This window comes from Mercenaria mercenaria, chromosome 18 (genome assembly GCF_021730395.1).
Source record: "Mercenaria mercenaria strain notata chromosome 18, MADL_Memer_1, whole genome shotgun sequence".
Classification (NCBI taxonomy): Eukaryota; Metazoa; Mollusca; class Bivalvia; order Venerida; family Veneridae; genus Mercenaria; species Mercenaria mercenaria.
Genome location: NC_069378.1, coordinates 62437483 through 62455323, shown reverse-complemented (window position 1 = coordinate 62455323; position 17841 = coordinate 62437483). Strand labels below are relative to the sequence as shown.

The 17841-nt window shown below is 36.5% G+C and overlaps 2 protein-coding genes across 12 annotated transcripts in view; both read right to left on the bottom strand.

The window, feature by feature from the left end:
• Positions 1-17841, bottom strand: part of LOC123538280 (uncharacterized) — a 196310-nt gene that overhangs the window by 64896 nt on the left and 113573 nt on the right. For 10 of the 11 annotated variants that reach the window (XM_053530386.1, XM_053530383.1, XM_053530378.1 and 7 more), the window contains 5 exons: positions 16026-16197; positions 13149-13277; positions 8973-9080; positions 4552-4627; positions 3010-3756 (listed from right to left, as the gene is read on the bottom strand). In XM_053530386.1, coding sequence (XP_053386361.1) covers positions 3010-3756; positions 4552-4627; positions 8973-9080; positions 13149-13277; positions 16026-16197 — 1232 coding nt within the window. The remainder of the gene's footprint in view (positions 1-3009; positions 3757-4551; positions 4628-8972; positions 9081-13148; positions 13278-16025; positions 16198-17841) is intronic. The other variant, XM_053530388.1, reaches the window with a different exon arrangement.
• Positions 10373-12825, bottom strand: LOC123553081 (uncharacterized). The gene is made up of 4 exons (XM_053530390.1): positions 12719-12825; positions 11551-12410; positions 10676-11386; positions 10373-10507 (listed from the first exon to the last, which is right to left on the bottom strand). The coding sequence occupies exons 1-3, from the start codon at positions 12731-12733 to the stop codon at positions 11287-11289; spliced, it is 975 nt and encodes a 324-aa protein (XP_053386365.1). The 5' UTR covers positions 12734-12825; the 3' UTR covers positions 10373-10507; positions 10676-11286.

The following is a 17841-nucleotide window of genomic DNA, read 5'->3' as shown; positions in this document are numbered from 1 at the left end:
GGTGAAAAAAAAATCTTTTGTATGAAATCCATGTTTTACCCAGTAAGGGCCTTTTGATTGCTGCATTTTGGAAAAAAACATACACTTGCATCTAAATTTAGCATATTTTTTGCATTCTGATTGGCTCTTAGTCTCGGTCTCGCATGTTTTGCACATGGTAATTAACTGAAACGTTAACAGTACTGTTCTCTCAAAAACCTTTGGAAAAATTTGTCCACTGACAAAAACTGTAGTCAATAGTTGGGTAAATACAAGAATCAAAAGCACAGAGAGATTGCAAGTATGATTCATAACAAGTCAGATTATTTTGCATTTTAAGAGCTGATCTGGCTTGCAACGGACAATGTTTCGCCATGGCATTTTTGTTATGTATACTTGATCTGGTAAAGGCTCCCTGAGCCTCACTGAAGCGACTTCAGCCTTGTATATAGGCAAAAATGCTGATACCTTTTTTTCACAAACTGTATTATGTTTGCTTTTGCTTCTACCTGTAGATCATAAAAATGCTCGCCCAAAATAAAGAATAATTGGCAGTTTAATGCAGGCTTTAATGCTGAAAATCCAGACAAGTGAATTTTGACTGCGAGCAAGTGGACTTTTATGTATAGTGGACAAGTGAAAAATATTGGAAAGTCTACACCTCTGCTGGGCTTTGAAAATCTGTATGAAATTATGAGGTACCTTTGTACTGAAGGTCTGTGCATATAATTATAATGTATCTCAGTACTGAAGACCTGTGCACAGAATTATGATGTACCTCAGTACTGAAAGTCTGTGCATGGAATTATGATGTACCTCAGTACTGACAGGGCTTTTTCACTCTATCTCACGGGGCCGAATATTCCCAATGCCAAATATGCTCTATTTTTCCCAATCTGGAGCAAAAAATTCCCAATCCAATAAAAAAATTTCCAACTGAAATCTGTTACTTTCTGTTTTTCAAAGATAATTTTTGCACATTTAGTTTTGTTTGCCAAGGAAATCAAACAAAATGTTGGAAAAACCAACTCGTTTCTATTTTTAGTAACATGACCGTCTGCAACCTCGGCAAAAAATAATTACATGATTTTGCTGAAGAAATGTACGATTTGTATGCAAAAACCTCTCAAAATGCATAAAAACACAAATGTTAATTGAATAAAGTACCCAAAACATGTTGACAGGTAGTTCTTACACCATTAAAATCAATTGTCATATATTTTCGGGACCCAGTTTTTGCACTCGAAAATACACCCACTTTGCCATTCTACAGTTTGGATAATTTCAGTTATAACTTTGGTGAAAACAAATATTTTAACATGACAAATTAAGAATTACTGTATTTTTAGGCAATATTGGAAAACAAACCTGAAAAAAATTCCCAATTTCACAAGGGGATATATATCTGTCTACCAGTGAAATTTTAAACTGAAGATTTAAAACTAATATTATTAATTAAAAACTCACTTAATTTTGTCAGTATATTTTCCCAAATTTGACAATTTACCGCGTTAAAAATTCCCAATATGACCAGGGGCCCTTTTCCAAAAACCTCCTGAAAAAGCCCTGACTGAAGGTCTGTGCATAGAATTATGATGTACCTCAGTACTGAAGATCTATCTGTGCATAGAATTATGATGTACTGAAGTGCTTAAAATTACGATTTTGCTAAAAGGACCCATCAAACTGGTCAATGAGAAGTCATATTTTATCCTTAATGACATTTCATATAATACAACAGTTACTGACGCCTTAGCTTTGCAGTATTATGTGATCTATGGAGGAAAACATAAATACCGAATCCCTCAATCAGCTAAATATCATAAATTATTGTATAATGCAAAATAATATACCAACAGCTTCTGAAAAAAATTCTCACAAATTGATTATATTAGAACAGAACCAAAGGAAGACATGGTAACAACACCTAACAATTAATAGTATGTTGTTCAATTTAAAATAGAATGATCAAAGGTACCTCGAAGTCAGAAATAGTAGTTATGAAATTATAAAATGTAAATTTATGACTTTAAAATACATATTATTGAATTGACAAATTTTAATTTAACTGGAAGATTATATTTACTCTTAAACAATAAATAGGATAAGATAAGATAAAACATAACTGTCATTTTATCAGATTCCTATTATAGTGTCATACTTTGAATCTGTTAGTTTCCTTTATCTGAGTAAGGAAAAAACATTTGGGAAACGGAATAACATAACTGAAAATGTTAGTTATCAGACAAATCTAGGTTAGTGTCATTAATCTATAGCCTGCTGGCGGCAAGTGATCTTGCCTCTGTGACCGATGCAGACCAAGATCTCAGCCTGCGCATACTGTGCACGCCAATCATGGTCTTCACTGTTCGCTATTCAGTCAGTAAAGTTTCAGTGAGCACCCCTTCAAATAATAAATGGTACTGCCAAAATTAAAACAAAGACCAGTCCATTTTAGAAATTCAGCAGGGAAAAGGTTAGGCACAGGATAAAACACCTACAAGACAAAACAAATGAAATAAAACATCCAATCTTCCTATCTCAACTTACTATCTAAGACAAAAAATTCATAAAATTCATAAAAATTTGTATCTTGTATGTTAGTTGTATGTTAGACAGTTACAGCTTTAACCCACGCAGATCCCATAAAACTGAACTAAAGATAAAAATGTTAGAGAACTGTTACATCAGCAAACACCAGATTAAACAGCTTGTTATTAAAAACCGACCACCGGAAAAAAAAACCATCCCTGGTTATATCTCAGACTATCACTCAACATATAAACTCACTAGCGAGTGCTTCTTTTCCAATGGTCGTGCCTCTCGGCGTAATAATTACGCTTATTTTCCCACTCTCAATCTCTTCGCTAGCACTGCTCGACATGCTGTTACTTTTTTCAAATCCCTCAAAGCCCGCATTTTCGTTAATATAAATTTTTTCCATGTTAAAAGCTAACGCATTTTTCATGCTATGATCAATCTCATGCTGTTTCATGCTGTTAACCTCAATGCCAGACTCAGCGTCATCACCTTCATATTCCAAGATCGAGACTTGTTCCACGTCAAACATGTTATTTTCGTCGGAAATTTGACTATGTTTAGAACTCTGCTGGTCTGCATGTGACATCGTCCATTTTTCTGAGAAGTGTGATGTGTCATACTCGCTCACAGATATTGCGCTCTCAAAAGCGCTGTCTGTAGAAATCTCATCGAAATTTCTGCCCGTGTTGTCCCTCGGCATGAAGTTAGGTAGCGGACCAACCTGTGACAAATCCGTCAGTGTACGCTCTTTGAGAAGTAAATTCTCCAGAGATATTGGGCTACCTTTGACGGTACCTCCGCTTACATTGCTCTTCTCCCTCGAAAGCAGCTCCTGGTCTAAACTCAAAACTGGTTCCTGGTCTAAACTCATAAGTGGTTCCTGGTCTAAACTCATTAGCGGTTCCTGATCGAAGTTCAACAATGGGTCTTGCATAAATGGACTCTGATGGTCATCCATTAAGAAAACATCATTACCAACATCATCCCCCATTAAATCGGACAATGGTGTTGGCTGTTCTACCCTTTCACCTGGGTAAACAGACGCCCCTGCCCTATCAAGTAGATCCATACGAGCATTAAAGCGACTTTTTTCCGACTTTATTCCAACACTTTTTGCATCATGCATACTTACTCCACGAGAAAATATCAGCTCATCATTATCACTGTATGAGCCAGGCGTTGTGGGAATGTCAGCGTACATTGTGTTACGACCACTTGTGTCATACATATCTATCACTGAAAGTCAGGTATAGCTTATTCTTGATGTCAAATCAAACAACATTGCAAAATATGAAAGTCATTTTCAATACACCTTCACATGAGTTTGCATTCTATATAGTTTCAAACATTTTATTTTGTAGTGATGAAAACTTAATTTTAATTTTACTTTTTTTCACAAATTTAATAGAACAAGAACAATGCTTAAGCCGGTGCTAGGGGGCGTGGGCAGTGTTGCATTTTCCATTACTGCTCATGAACAGACTCAATCAAACCGAGTCTGCAATTTTCATTTTCTGCCTTGTTCTCGGTGCTTCCGAGGGATCTACTTTCCAGATTTTAATCAATTTAACATAAACTCAATTTTTTTCATGTCTAAAATATAGCCTCTTTTTTCTCATAGAACTTTATAACTACCATTGAAAGACATAATATAAGACCTAAAAATTTAGCTAAAATGAAACCTCTCAACATGAATATAGAAAACATTTTGCTGTACATATAGTTCTATCTTTCTAACAACACTGTAATATCAGAAAGTTCTGCGAGGGATTTGTTTTCAGTATTGACATGAACAACAAAAACTTGTGAAAATGCCGTTACTGTTATGAATAGTCCTATCTCCTTCACAAGTTGGCCTTGCATTTATAACTCAGATATTAAACCACGCAAAATAACTCTAATTTTGAAAATAGTTCGCTTTTATCTTTGTGAAATTATCTGATTTTACAGTACTCCTCTTTAAATATTAACACCAAGTCTTAAGTGTAAACATATCACAAAGAACAAATCTAATGTTTTAACTGCTCTCACCAGATTTTCCCTCCGACAAGAAAGAATGTTCCTTCCGAGATATCGAGCTGTCCTGCCACATGTCTTCCTCCTCCCTCTGAAAAAAAAAACAAACAAAGATGTACTGTCAGGGTGAACTTTAATAATAGGACTTGTGGACAATTCTGCCATATTTAATAGACATAAGGACATACTTAATTGGCTACTGGACATATCTAATAGGCAATAGGATATATTCAATAGGCAATAGGCCATGTATAATAGGCATAAGGACATATTTAATACGCATTAGGAAATATCTGGAAGGCATTAAGACATATTCAATAGGCAATAGGTAACATTTAACAGGCATAAGTATACATTAAATATGCAATAGGACATATTTAACAGGCATAAGGACAAATCTGACAGGCATCAGATCTTATTTCATAGGCGTTGGGACATATCTGATAGGAATTAAGACATATTTCACAGGCATTAGGGCATATTTCATAGGCATTAGGACATATTTCATAAGCCTTAGGACACATTTCATAGGCCTTAGGACATATTTCATAGGCTCTAGGACATATTTCAGACATTAGGACATATTTCACAGGCATTGGGAAATATTTCATAGGCATTAGGACATAGTTCACAAGTATTGGGACATATTTCATATGCATAAGGACCTATTTCATTGGCATTGGGACATATTTCATAGGCATTGGAACACATTTCATAAGCATTACAGCATATTTCATAGGCATTGGGACATATTTCAAAGGCACTGGGACATATTTCATAAACATTTCGGCATATTTCATAGGCATTGGGACGTATTTCATAGGCACTGGAACATATTTCATAAGCATTACAGCATATTTCATAGGCATTGGGACATATTTCATAGTCACTGGAACATATTTCATAAGCATTACGGCATATTTCATAGGCATTGGGACATATTTAATAGGCATTGGGACATATTTCATAAGCATTACGGCATATTTCATAGGCATAAGGACATATTTCATAGGCAATGGGACTTATTTCATAGGCATTAGGACATATTTCATAGGCATTAGGACATATTTCATAAGCATTACGGCATATTTCATAGGCATTACGGCATATTTCATAAGCATTAGGGCATATTTCATAGGCATTAGGGCATATTTCATAGGCATTGGGACATATTTCATAGGCATTAGGACTTATTTCATAGGCATTGGGACATATTTTGTAGGCATTGAGACATATTTCATAGGCATTAGGACATATTTCATAGGCATTGGGACATATTTCGTAGGCATTGGGACATATTTCATAGGCATTGGGACATATTTCGTAGGCATTGGGGCATATTTCGTAGGCATTAGGACATATTTCATAGGCATTAGGACATGTTTCACAAGCATTGGGACATATCTAAAAGGCATTTAGCATTAAGTGCCATCGGAACATTTAACTGATTCAATTAATGCAAAGTTAACATCTATTAAACAAAGCTTACATGGAATGATGGACTTTACAAAATGAACAAGAGCGCCGCCAAGCGGGGCAATATACGCCCGAAGGCTTACATCATAGGATTGGAGCAAAATTTTAGGAACTTGACTGTTGTAGTCCCAAAGGACTGGAACAACAAAAGGAAAACTTCAAACAAGAGGACCATGATGGTCCTGAATCGCTCACCTCTTCCCACATGACCCAGTTTTGAGTATGACATCGTTTTTTCTATTATTTGACATAGTGACCTAGTTTTTGAGCTCATGTGACCCAGTTTTGAACTTGACCTAGATATTATCAAGATAAAAATTCTGACCAATTTTCATGAAGATCCATTGAAAAATATGGTCTCTAGGTTTTTCTATTATTTCACCTATTGACCTACTTTTCGAAGGTACGTGACCCTGTTTTGAACTTTACCTAGATATCATCAAGGTGAACATTCTCACTAATTTTCATGAAGATCTCATGAAAAATATGGCCTCTAAAGAGGTCACAAGGTTTTTCTATTTTTATACCTACTGGCCTAGTTTTTGACCGCACATGACCAAGTTTCGAAACTGACCTAGATATCATCAAGGTGAACATTCAGATCAATTTTCATGAAGATCCATTGAAAAATATGGCCTCTAGAGAGGTCAAAAGATTTTAATAATTTTAGACCTACTGACCTAGTTTTTGACCGCAGTTGATTCAGTTTCAAACTTGACTTGCTAGATATCATCAAGATGAACATTCAGACCAACTTTCATACAGATCCCATGAAAAGTATGGCCTCTAGAGAGGTCACAAGGTTTTTTATTATTTGACCTACTGACCTAGTTTTTTATGGCACGTGACCCAGTTTCAAACATGAACTAGATAACATCAAGGTGAACATTCTGACCAATTTTTATGGAGATCCATTCATAAGTATGGCCACTAGAGAGGTCACAAGGTTTTTCTATTTTTAGACCTACTGACCTAGTTTTTGACCGCACATGACCCTGTTTCGAACTTGACCTAGATATCATCAAGATGAACATTCAGACCAATTTTCATACAGATCCAATGAAAAATATGGCCTTTAGAGAGGTCACAAGGTTTTTCTATTATCTGACCTACTGACCTAGTTTTTGATGGCACGTGACCCACTTTCAAACTTGTTCTAGATATCATCAAGGTGAACATTCAGATTAACTTTCATACAGATCCCATGAAAAATATGGCCTCTAGAGTGGTCACAAGGTTTTTCTATTATTTGACCTACTGACCTAGTTTTTGATGGCACATGACCCACTTTTGAACTTGACCTAGATATCATCAAGATGAACGTTCTGACCAATTTTCATGAAGATGTCATGAAATATATGGCCTCTACAGAGGTCACAAGGTTTTTCTATTTTTAGACCTACTGACCTAGTTTTTGACAGCACGTGACCCAGTTTCGAACTTGACCTAGGTATCATCAAGATGAACATTCAGACCAACTTTCATACAGATCCCATGAAAAATATGGCCTTTAGAGAGGTCACAAGGTTTTTCTATTATTTGACCTACTGACCTACTTTTTGACGGCACGTGACCGAGTTTCGAACCTGACCTAGATATCATCAAGGTGAACGTTCTGACTAACTTTCATGAAGATCTTTTGAAATATATGGCCTCTAGAGAGGTCACAAGGTTTTTCTATTTTTAGACCTACTGACCTAGTTTTTGAAGGCACGTGACCCATTTTCAAACTTGACCTAGATATCATCAAGATGAACATTCTGACCAACTTTCATGAAGATCCCATGAAAAATGTGACCTCTAGAGTGGTCACAAGGTTTTTCTATTTTTAGACCTACTGACCTAGTTTTTGACCGCACGTAACCCAGTTTCAAACTTGACCTAGATATCATCAAGATGAACATTCTGACCAATTTTCATAAAGATCCCATGAAAAATGTGACCTCTAGAGTGGTCACAAGCAAAAAGTTTACGGACGCATGCACGGACACTGCGCGATCACGAAAGCTCACCTTGTCACTTTGTGACAGGTGAGCTAAAAACAAATCTAAGTCCACAAAAAAAATATCAAAGTCTACAAAAAAATCCTTATCAGGTATAGGTATGTAAAAATACACCTTAAAATTAGAGGTACCATCCATGTTGTACCACAGAAAAGTGGTATCGGTTTTTCCCTACGGCCAGTAATAAAAAAGTTTCAAAATAAGCTATTTATAGTAACATAAAAGGGAAGTAATTAAAAAAAAAACTTATTGTAAGTACCAAAAAGAGATCTGCCAAATAAAAACAAGACCACTGCAATGCAGAGCAATATACACAAAGCAAAGTCATATATGACCTTTGACCCTTAAGTGTGACCTTGACCTTGAAGCGAGTCATCCGGAACATGCGCTCTGCACATCGTTACAATGTGGTGAACATTTCTGCCAAGTTTCTTTGAAATCCTTCCAGCAGTTTAAGAGTTACAGAGTAGACACGAAACAAACTGATATGACTTTTGACCCCTAAGTGTGACCTTGACCTTGAAGCAAGTCATCCGGAACATGCGCTCTGCACGTCGTCTTGGTGTGGTGAACATTTGTGTCAAGTTTCTTTGAAATCCTTCAAGGGGTTCAAGAGTTACAGAGCGGACACGAAACAAACTGATATGACCTTTGACTCCTAAGTGTGATCTTGACCTTGAAGTGAGACATCCAAAACATGCGGTCTGCACATCACTTCGGTGTGGTGAACATTTGTGTAAAGTTTCCTTGAAATCCTTCAAGGGGTTCAAGAGTTACAGAGCAGACACGAAATTGTTAACGGACAGATGGACACCAGCGTCATAACATAATACGTCCCTTCGGGCGTATAACAAGAATTAATGCAAATCTATCTAGACTGACTTATATGACATTTGTACAAGAAATTTCTCACTAATTAATAAATTCTTAGGATTTTTTTAATCAATACCAACTTACATCAAACATTCCAGGTGTTGTTCCCTCCACCCAGTTCAGGATCCTTTCAAAATAAATAGGATCTAAATGTTCTGCAAACTTCTCAGCAAGCAAAGCTAGTGTATACTCCTGAAATACAAAATTTTCACAGTAAGTAAAGTTGATGTGTAGACATTGTCTGGGAGGTACAAAACAATTCTGTTTGGGAGGTACAAAACAATTCTGTAAATACTAAAATACATATATGAGCCGCACCATGAGAAAACCAGCATAATGCATTTGCGACCAGCATAGATCCAGGCGAGCCTGCACATCTGGGTAGCCTGGTCAGGATCCATGCTGTTTGCTAACGGTTTTTCTAATTACAATAGGCTTTGAAAACAAACAGCATGGATCCTGACCAGACTATACAGATGCACAGGATGGTCTGGATCCATGTTGTTTGCAAATATATTATGTTGGTTTTCTCATGGTATGGCTCAATTGTAAAATGACGTGAAGTATACATGATGTTTTCTGGTATTATTCAACAGACCAAAAACAAACAATATATTCTTGATAACAGTTTGTCATTTTAACAGTGTTAGCTGAATTTCAATTGCCTAAACTATCACTTAAAGAAGTCTGACTTTGTTTGTTTGCCAAATCCACAAAAAAATTCTCAGCACACATATGCATATTCAGTCAAGCTTTTGTAAGAGCAAAAAAGGTGCGATGTGACCGTTATATTAGGTTAACATGAAAAACAGTGTTGCTGACTGCGTAAAGCGTTAAACTTCTAATGCAGTATTTTAAAGAAGAATTTTTATCCGTGGTGGTCGGGACATCAAACTATCTGTCAATGACATGTGACCACTGATGAAAAGAGACTGTAAGCTCAAGTTGGACTATTAAAAATCTGTTGCAACAGGTATAGTTACTGATGGTTCTTTATACCATGGAAATACCTGTTTTCGGACCTCTAAGAAATATGCCAGGTTTATCTGCATTTAAATATTTTGTCAACATAATAAGGTTTAACAAACATGTAAAGTACTCATTCTCACATTTATTCCTGCTCAAGAAAAAAAGTCTGCATAACAGCATGCAGTATAAATTGCATTTTCCAAACCCATGTGAAACCAATATGGCGTCATAAACAAGTACCTGTTTTCGAACCACCAATGAAATTGCTTATAACAAAACATAAACTACAGTTAGGTTCAACATAGGTATTCAATATTGTCAGTGAAATGTTACTTGACTGTAAGCATTATGACTTTTGAAACAGTTTTGAGTTTATTCTTCAGTGTTAGGCTTGTTATGACAAGGGCAGTAAAAGGTGTCATTCAATCTGATAACTGAAGTGTTACAGCAGAATTTCAAGTGGGTCCAGTGTGGACAGTCTTCAACATCACATTTAGCCCACTTGACAAATACAAGAGATACACAGTTTTTCATTTCCTTTGGCTGGAATTGCTTGCATACACAGCACAAGTCATCTGCAGACATCTCCTCTTCAGCTGAAAGGTCAGACTCACTGTCACTAACTGGAATAATCTGGCATCCAGATGGACCTGGTCAAAAGATTAAACAAGATTTTACTTCTATCATATTTGAAAATAAAAGTATTCCCTTATATAAACCTATTTCAATAGTTAAATTATTGAGCATTTATATTTTTTTCTATTAGTATTTATTTTTAATTAAGTTAAAAATTACATTTTATTGCTAACAATTTATACCTGGTTTTTGTGATGAAGCTGCAGAGTCAAGTTTTCTTTTCTTTCTTTCAACATGTTCAGACACAGAGGGTACTTTACTTGTCATCCTTTTCTTTGGTTCTGAACTAGATGCACTCAGACTCTTTGACATTTTCTGCTTTTGCTTGTTAGGCTTTGACTTTTGAATTTCAGCTATTTCATTTACAATGTTATGATTTGTTATTTCCTTTCCAGCTACAACACCACTTATACCTTTATTGTGTTTTTTACTGTTATATGTCACCTTTTTTTTCTCCACAAACTCTTCTGCTGCTCTGAAGAATTCCCTACATGTGTTTTCATTTCCATGTTGGCAATTTGCAGTACTCTCTTGGGTTTCAGTGAGTTTCAATTCATCTGAGTAAGGCTTTGATGGTGCAAACTGGTCATTGCTGATTGCACTTGGGTTGAAAGGGTATATGCCCGTCTTCTCAAATGCTGACCTCAAGTTTGAATTAGACAAGCCCTTGACATAAGATGAAGACCCAAGCGCTGCAACATTATACCGAGTGATTTTTGTCTCTGGGCATTCTCTGAGAAATTTATGGCACTCATAGTTATAAATCTTTTGCAACGGGCCAAAACAGCCAACATCAAGTGGCTGCAGTGCATGACTTGTGTGTGCTGGTAAACACAAAGAGCAAAATGTTGTTGTGTTGTGCCCATTCAATAACTGGCATGTTGATGTGTGATCTGCAGTAAAAAGTAATAATGGTTGTTACATAAAATGCATTAAAAATGAAAAAAAAAAGTTATTTCAAAATCTTATTAACAATCAACAAGTACACCATTTACTTTGAAGTCCAATTAACTTATTCAAACCATTATTAAAAAAGGTACATTAAATATTTATTTACCTGTGTCCATCAAAAATAAGTAGCAATGGCTGTTCCTTGTTTCCACGTTGTACATATTTGATGAAATGTTCCTGTAGATATTCAAGGAACACATCAGAGTTTGACCAACCGGAATCAGTAACTGTGCCACTAGAGCCCGGTGTTGATCCCTCAAGGAGTTCTTTCCTCATTCTTTGCCCTTTAAATACAAAGAATGGTGGGATTTGTGTGCCAAGAGCATTCCCACAGCCAAGTATTGTAGTTATAGAAGACCTTGTTGAGTTGATTGCTTCTGTTCTGGACATAGCTGTTACAATGTATGGCGGAGCATGCTCAGTTTGTACTCCTTTCTCATCAAAGTTATATATATACTCTGGTTTGTCCATCAGATCATTGCATTTCATGACAGTCTCCAGATTTTGGAAATACTCTGCAACAACTTCTTCATTCAGAGACAAAGCACGGCAGTTACTCAGAGAACGTGGTTTCAATACTTTCAGGTTCCACCTGTCTTTGAATCCAGCAAACCACCTAATTGTTAATGGTTTATCTCTGCTTCTATGTTTTAAATGAACTGCATAGTTTGAAGCCTTGTCAACTATTTCTTGGACTGTATATCCATACCCTAGTTTAGCCATATCAGTTAAATGTTTCACAAACTCAGCTTCTTCTTCCACACTGAACAATGGTGGGGGTCCGGACTTTAATGTCTCTGGATCAACTCTGCCCTTAACTCTGTCTCTCAAGGTGTTATGTGGCACAGCATACTGCCTTGCTGCAGTCTTCACCGGCATGCCCTTGTCCATGACAGCTTGGTAAGCATTTGTCAGTGCTGTTGGAGAATACAGGCGGTATGTAGCAGATGACTTAACAGGGCAAACCTGAAATAAATAAGAATCAATAAGTTTTTAATCTGAAAACTAACCTTTTACTAAATCTAATCTTGAAAATGTATTAAAAAAAATATAAGCGGACTACATTTTTTGAACTGGACTGCAGCAATGTAAAAATAACCTGGTCACATGACAGTCACGTGACTTTGAAAAGCAGACGAAGAGCGTCCTCCCCCATACATAAACTGATTTTATGTAAAATACTGAAATATTTTGGTTTTCTTGGCAACATAAATAAAGAAATAGTAAAAACTAACACTTTTGACTAACTTTTAAAACAACAAAGATATAAATACCTGTTTCTGACGCATATTTTATTTTGACAGCTACAGCGTGCAAAATGTAAACAAAGCACCTGCCTGAGATTGACGATGACATCATTCACGTGCCGGAAGTAAAATAAATCGCGAGGAAATAAGCGGTTCGAAAACAGGTGGGGTTCGGAAACATGGAGATCGACGATACATCATGTTTCAAAACAGGTTTAGTTAACGTACATTCCCTAAATGCTTCGTGTTTCCACAGAGACAGAACAAATTTTAGGTTTAATCATCAACTGCAACATGTGTCACAATAGAACTGAAGAGTTTTAATACAGGTATAACCAATGTGTTCTCTTGAATTGTAAGAAAAGATTTGAAATGAAACCAGAGAATTGGCATGTTTCAACAGAATTATGTAATAATACTATTCGAAATAGTAAAGATGAGTAAAACTTTTTTAAACCTCATCAGGTTTGCTCCTGTACTCAGTAGATGTGATGCCCACTGTCTCAAGAAAGGAGAGCAACGTCTCTTTGTCAGTGGCCGCAGTGAGCACCCTGATTGCCTCCACAGCTGCTCCCCTGATAGACTCCTAAAAAAAACCCCAAAAAAACTTTAGTTAAAACTAGTTGTCACAGGACTGATGAATTATATCCCGACAATACAGCCTTGTCACAGAACTAAGCCATTGTCAAAGCTGTACTTGCTTGACCTTTGACCTACTGACCTCAAAATCAATAGAGGTCATCTGATGGTCATGATCAACCTCCCTTTCATGATCCTCCGTGCAAGCATTCTCAAGTTATTGTCCATAAAAGGTTTAAATGTTCTGGGTCCTTCTGACCTTTGACCTTGGAACTCAAAATCAATACAGGTCATCTTCTGGTCAAGAACCATCTCCCTACTATTAAGTTTCATGATCCTTGTCTGAAGCATTCTGAAGTTTTTGTCTGTAAACTGTTTAAATGTTCTGGGTCAGTGTGACCTTGACCTGTGACTTACTGACCTCAAAATCATTGAGGTCATCTGCTGGTCATAACCAACCTCCCTATCAATTTTCATGATCCTAGGCCCAAGCCTTCTCAAGTTATCATCCGAAAACTATTTAACTGTTTTGTGTTACTGTGACCTTGACCTTTGACCAACTAACCTCAAAGTTGAAACTGACCTATATTTTATCATGTTACACCTGTGTACAAAAATTTATGATCCTAGACCCAAGCGTTCTCAAGTTATCATCCGGAAACCGTATAACTGTTCCAAGTCACTGTGTTCTTGACCTTTGACCTACTGACCTCAAAGTTGAACTTGACCTGTATTTCATGATGTTACACCAAAATTAATGATCCTAGGCCTAAGGGTTCTCAAGTTATCATCTGGAAACTGTTTAACTGTTCAGGGCCACTTTGACCTTGACCTTTGACTTACTGACCCCAAAGTCAAAATTGACCTGTATTTTCTGATGTTACACCTTTCTACCAAAAATTATTAAAGTTGTCAAGCTTTTCATGAGTTATCATCCGAAAACCGTGAAAACCAACGGACTCACAGACAAGCTAACTCCTAAGTAATATATGCCTGCCCCCCCCCCCCCCCCCCAAAAAAAATCGTTTTGTGTGGGGATTTAATCATACTAGTGTGACCAAGGCAAGGTGGTGACCAGGTGTGGGTACACAACTTCACATGTTTATAATAAATGTTCATGGAAAAGAATGAAAGAAGTTTAATGAAATTCTACCAATTGGTTGGTTTGTTATGTACAAATCTGTAGATTTTTAAACAATTAAAGGGCAATAACTCTAAGGAAAATTGACCAATTAAAAAAAAAATGACAGGCATCATCGAAGTATGTTGGTTCATATTTATTTCAAGTTTCCTGAAATTCTACCATCTTGTTACTGAGAAATTGCTGCAGACGTGGATTTTTCATTAAATCAAGGGCAATAACTCTAAGTGAAATTCACCAATCAAAAAAAACACTTGACGGGCATCATTGCAGTATGTTGGTGCATGTTTATTTCAAGTTTTATCAAATTCTACATGAAAGTTACTGGGAAATGGCTGCGGACGGACATTTTTGGGCATTTTTCATTAAATCAAGGGCAATAACTCTAAGGAAAATTGACCAATCAAAAAAAAAACTTGACGGGCATCATCGCAGTATGTTGGTTCATGTTTATTTCAAGTTTCATGAAATTCTACCTGCTAGTTACTGAGATATGGCTGCGGACGGACGGACGCACGCACGCACACACGGACGTGACGGACGGACAACGCCATTTCAATACCCCCCTTCCGATTTCATCGGCGGGGGATAACAAGAGCTGTCACTAATGGTGACAAATGCCCCCACAGCGCCTTGACCTTTGACCTGGTGACCTTGACCTTTGACCTGGTGACCCCAAAGTCAGTAGGGGTCGTGTACTCAATAAGTACTATCAGCATGTGAAGTTTGAAGGTCCAGGGTGCAGTGGTTCACGAGTAAAGTGCCTTCATGCAAAAAGTTAACATTGTGACTAACGAACCAACAGACAGTTGAAAACTAATATGCTTCCCTTCGGGCGCATAATAAAAATAGAAATTCAAACTGATATAATTTTTACTCAATAATGATTACATTTACAATCTGCTACTATCTAAAAGTTCCGTTTTCCATCCAGACATTGAAATAAATGCCTAACACTGACTAAACCTTATGTTTTAATTTCAGTACAATTTTCTCTTTATTTCAAGTTTTTAATAAATTTACTCTAAGTATTGTTTTATATCAGTGTAGAATATTATAGAGGATATTTGTTTGTTTCAGTGAAATATCAATTTTATTTCACAAGTGGGCATCAAAAACTGATATTTCCACAAGTGGCATAGCCACGAGTGAAAATGACTTTTTTTTTGGTGCTCACGAGTGAAATTAAGTTGATATTTCACTGAAACAAACAAATTTTCTTTTTATTTCATGTGTAAAACTCTATTTTTGTTGGGTAATTTATAAAAATGTCGAAAATCGCGGGAAAGATCAACAGAAAGCATAACACAAATGACGTCATTTTATCGACGTCATCGTCATTATGGTCCCCGGTATTCATAACACCCGGTATACAATTTGACTTCAATTGCGACGGAGGACCGGAACAAGTTCGGCAAAAACAGTGAAAATAAAAATGATAATCTACTGTTTCAAAACTGTGGATTATCACTTTTATTTCACTGAGAAAACTCTATAATTCACTTGAAAACATAAAATAAAATGGATATTTTCCACTATGAAAACATAGATATATTTCATTCTGTTTTGATAATGCACCAAAAAACTTGTAATAAAACAATACAGTATACTAACATCTAGATCTACGAGTTTTGGCAAGATAAGTAAAAGAACATCATTTCTCCCATGCCCTATGTCCTGCAATGTCCTCATTGAATACATCTGTATCGCCTTATTAAAACTGTCCAAGTTAACTCCAAGCTTACTGATGATCTGGTCTAACTGGTCTTCCGAAAATCCCAGCTCACTAAAGAAATACAAAAAACCGGATTCAAAGTCCATTACATACATGTGGCACCACTTCCATGTATCAAATAATCAAGGCCTTTATGTGGTTTATTGTCTGATATAGCATGGTTTCAGAGTTCAGATATCTAGGAATTTACCTACAAGGAGGTGATCATAAGTAGTAATATATCCCAGAACTTCAACAATCATTTAATTCTTACATGTTTGTTGAATTTTTTAGCTCGACTATTCATAGAATAGTAGAGCTATTGGACTCACCCATGCGTTGGCGTCGGCATCCGCGTCGGCGTCCCGATTTGGTTAAGGTTTTGTATGTAAGCTGGTATCTCAGTAACCACTTGTGGGAATGGATTGAAACTTCACACACTTATTCACTGTGATAAACTGACCTACACTGCACAGGTTCCATAACTCTATTTTGCTTTTTTACAAAATTATGCCCCTTTTTCGACTTAGAAATTCTTGGTTAAGGTTTTGTATGTAAGCTGGTATCTCAGTAACCACTTGTGGGAACGTATTGAAACTTCATACACTTATTCACTGTGATAAACTGACCTACAATGCACATGCTCCATAACTCTATTTTGCTTTTTTATGAAATTATGCCCCCTTTTCGACTTAGAAATTCTTGGTTAAGGTTTTGTATGTAAGCTGGTATCTCAGTACACACTAATGGGAATGGATTGAAACTTCACACACTTGGTCACTGTCATGATCTGACATGCACTGTATAGGTCCCATAACTCTACTTTGCAATTTTTTCAAAATTATGCCCCTTTTTCGACTTAGCAGTTTTTGGTTAAGTTTTTGTATGTAAGCTGGTATTTCATTACCTACTTATGGGAAAGGATTGAAACTTCACGCACTTGTTCACTTTTTGAGCTGATAAGCACTGTGAAGGTTCCATAAACCTTTTTCCCAGTTTTACAAAATTATGCCCCTTTTTCGACTTTTGTATTCATTCAATTGACAAGGCTGTTGAATAGTCGAGCGTTGCTGTCCTCTGACAGCTCGTTTTTTTTTTGGTTGGGTTTAACGTTGCACCAACACAGTTTTACCTAGTTTAAAAAAGAGACAAAAGTGCAGAATAAATGGTTTATACAAGGGAGGATTTCAAAAGCTCTATTACACAGGTTGTAATTTTTATTATTTAACCCTTAGCCTGCTGGCGGCAGATGATTCTGCCTTTGCGACCAGTGCAGACCAAGATCAACCTGCACATCCATGCAGTCTGATCATGGTCTACACTGTTCGCTATTCAGTCAGTAAATTTTCAGTGAAAACCCCTTTGAGTAATAAGTGGTACTGTCCAAATTGAAAGATGGACCAGTCCATTATAGAAATACAGCAGGTTAAGGGTTAAAAGCTTTATTTATTTCATTTGGGTTTTACGGAGCACCAACACAGTATAGATTATATGGCACCAAACAGGACTACAAATTTTGGTTCCACATCTCATTTCCATCGAAATAAAAACACGAGGTATGAAATCAAAATTTGCATACCTGCTGGAATCACAGAGTTACTGCAAAACCAAGTGTTAAGACCCTATTAGTCGATCATGCAATGGTAAGGCAGTGGTTCCAATTCTTTTCATACACAGATCGTCCCAGAACCACATTGGGCTATTTAAAAGCTATTC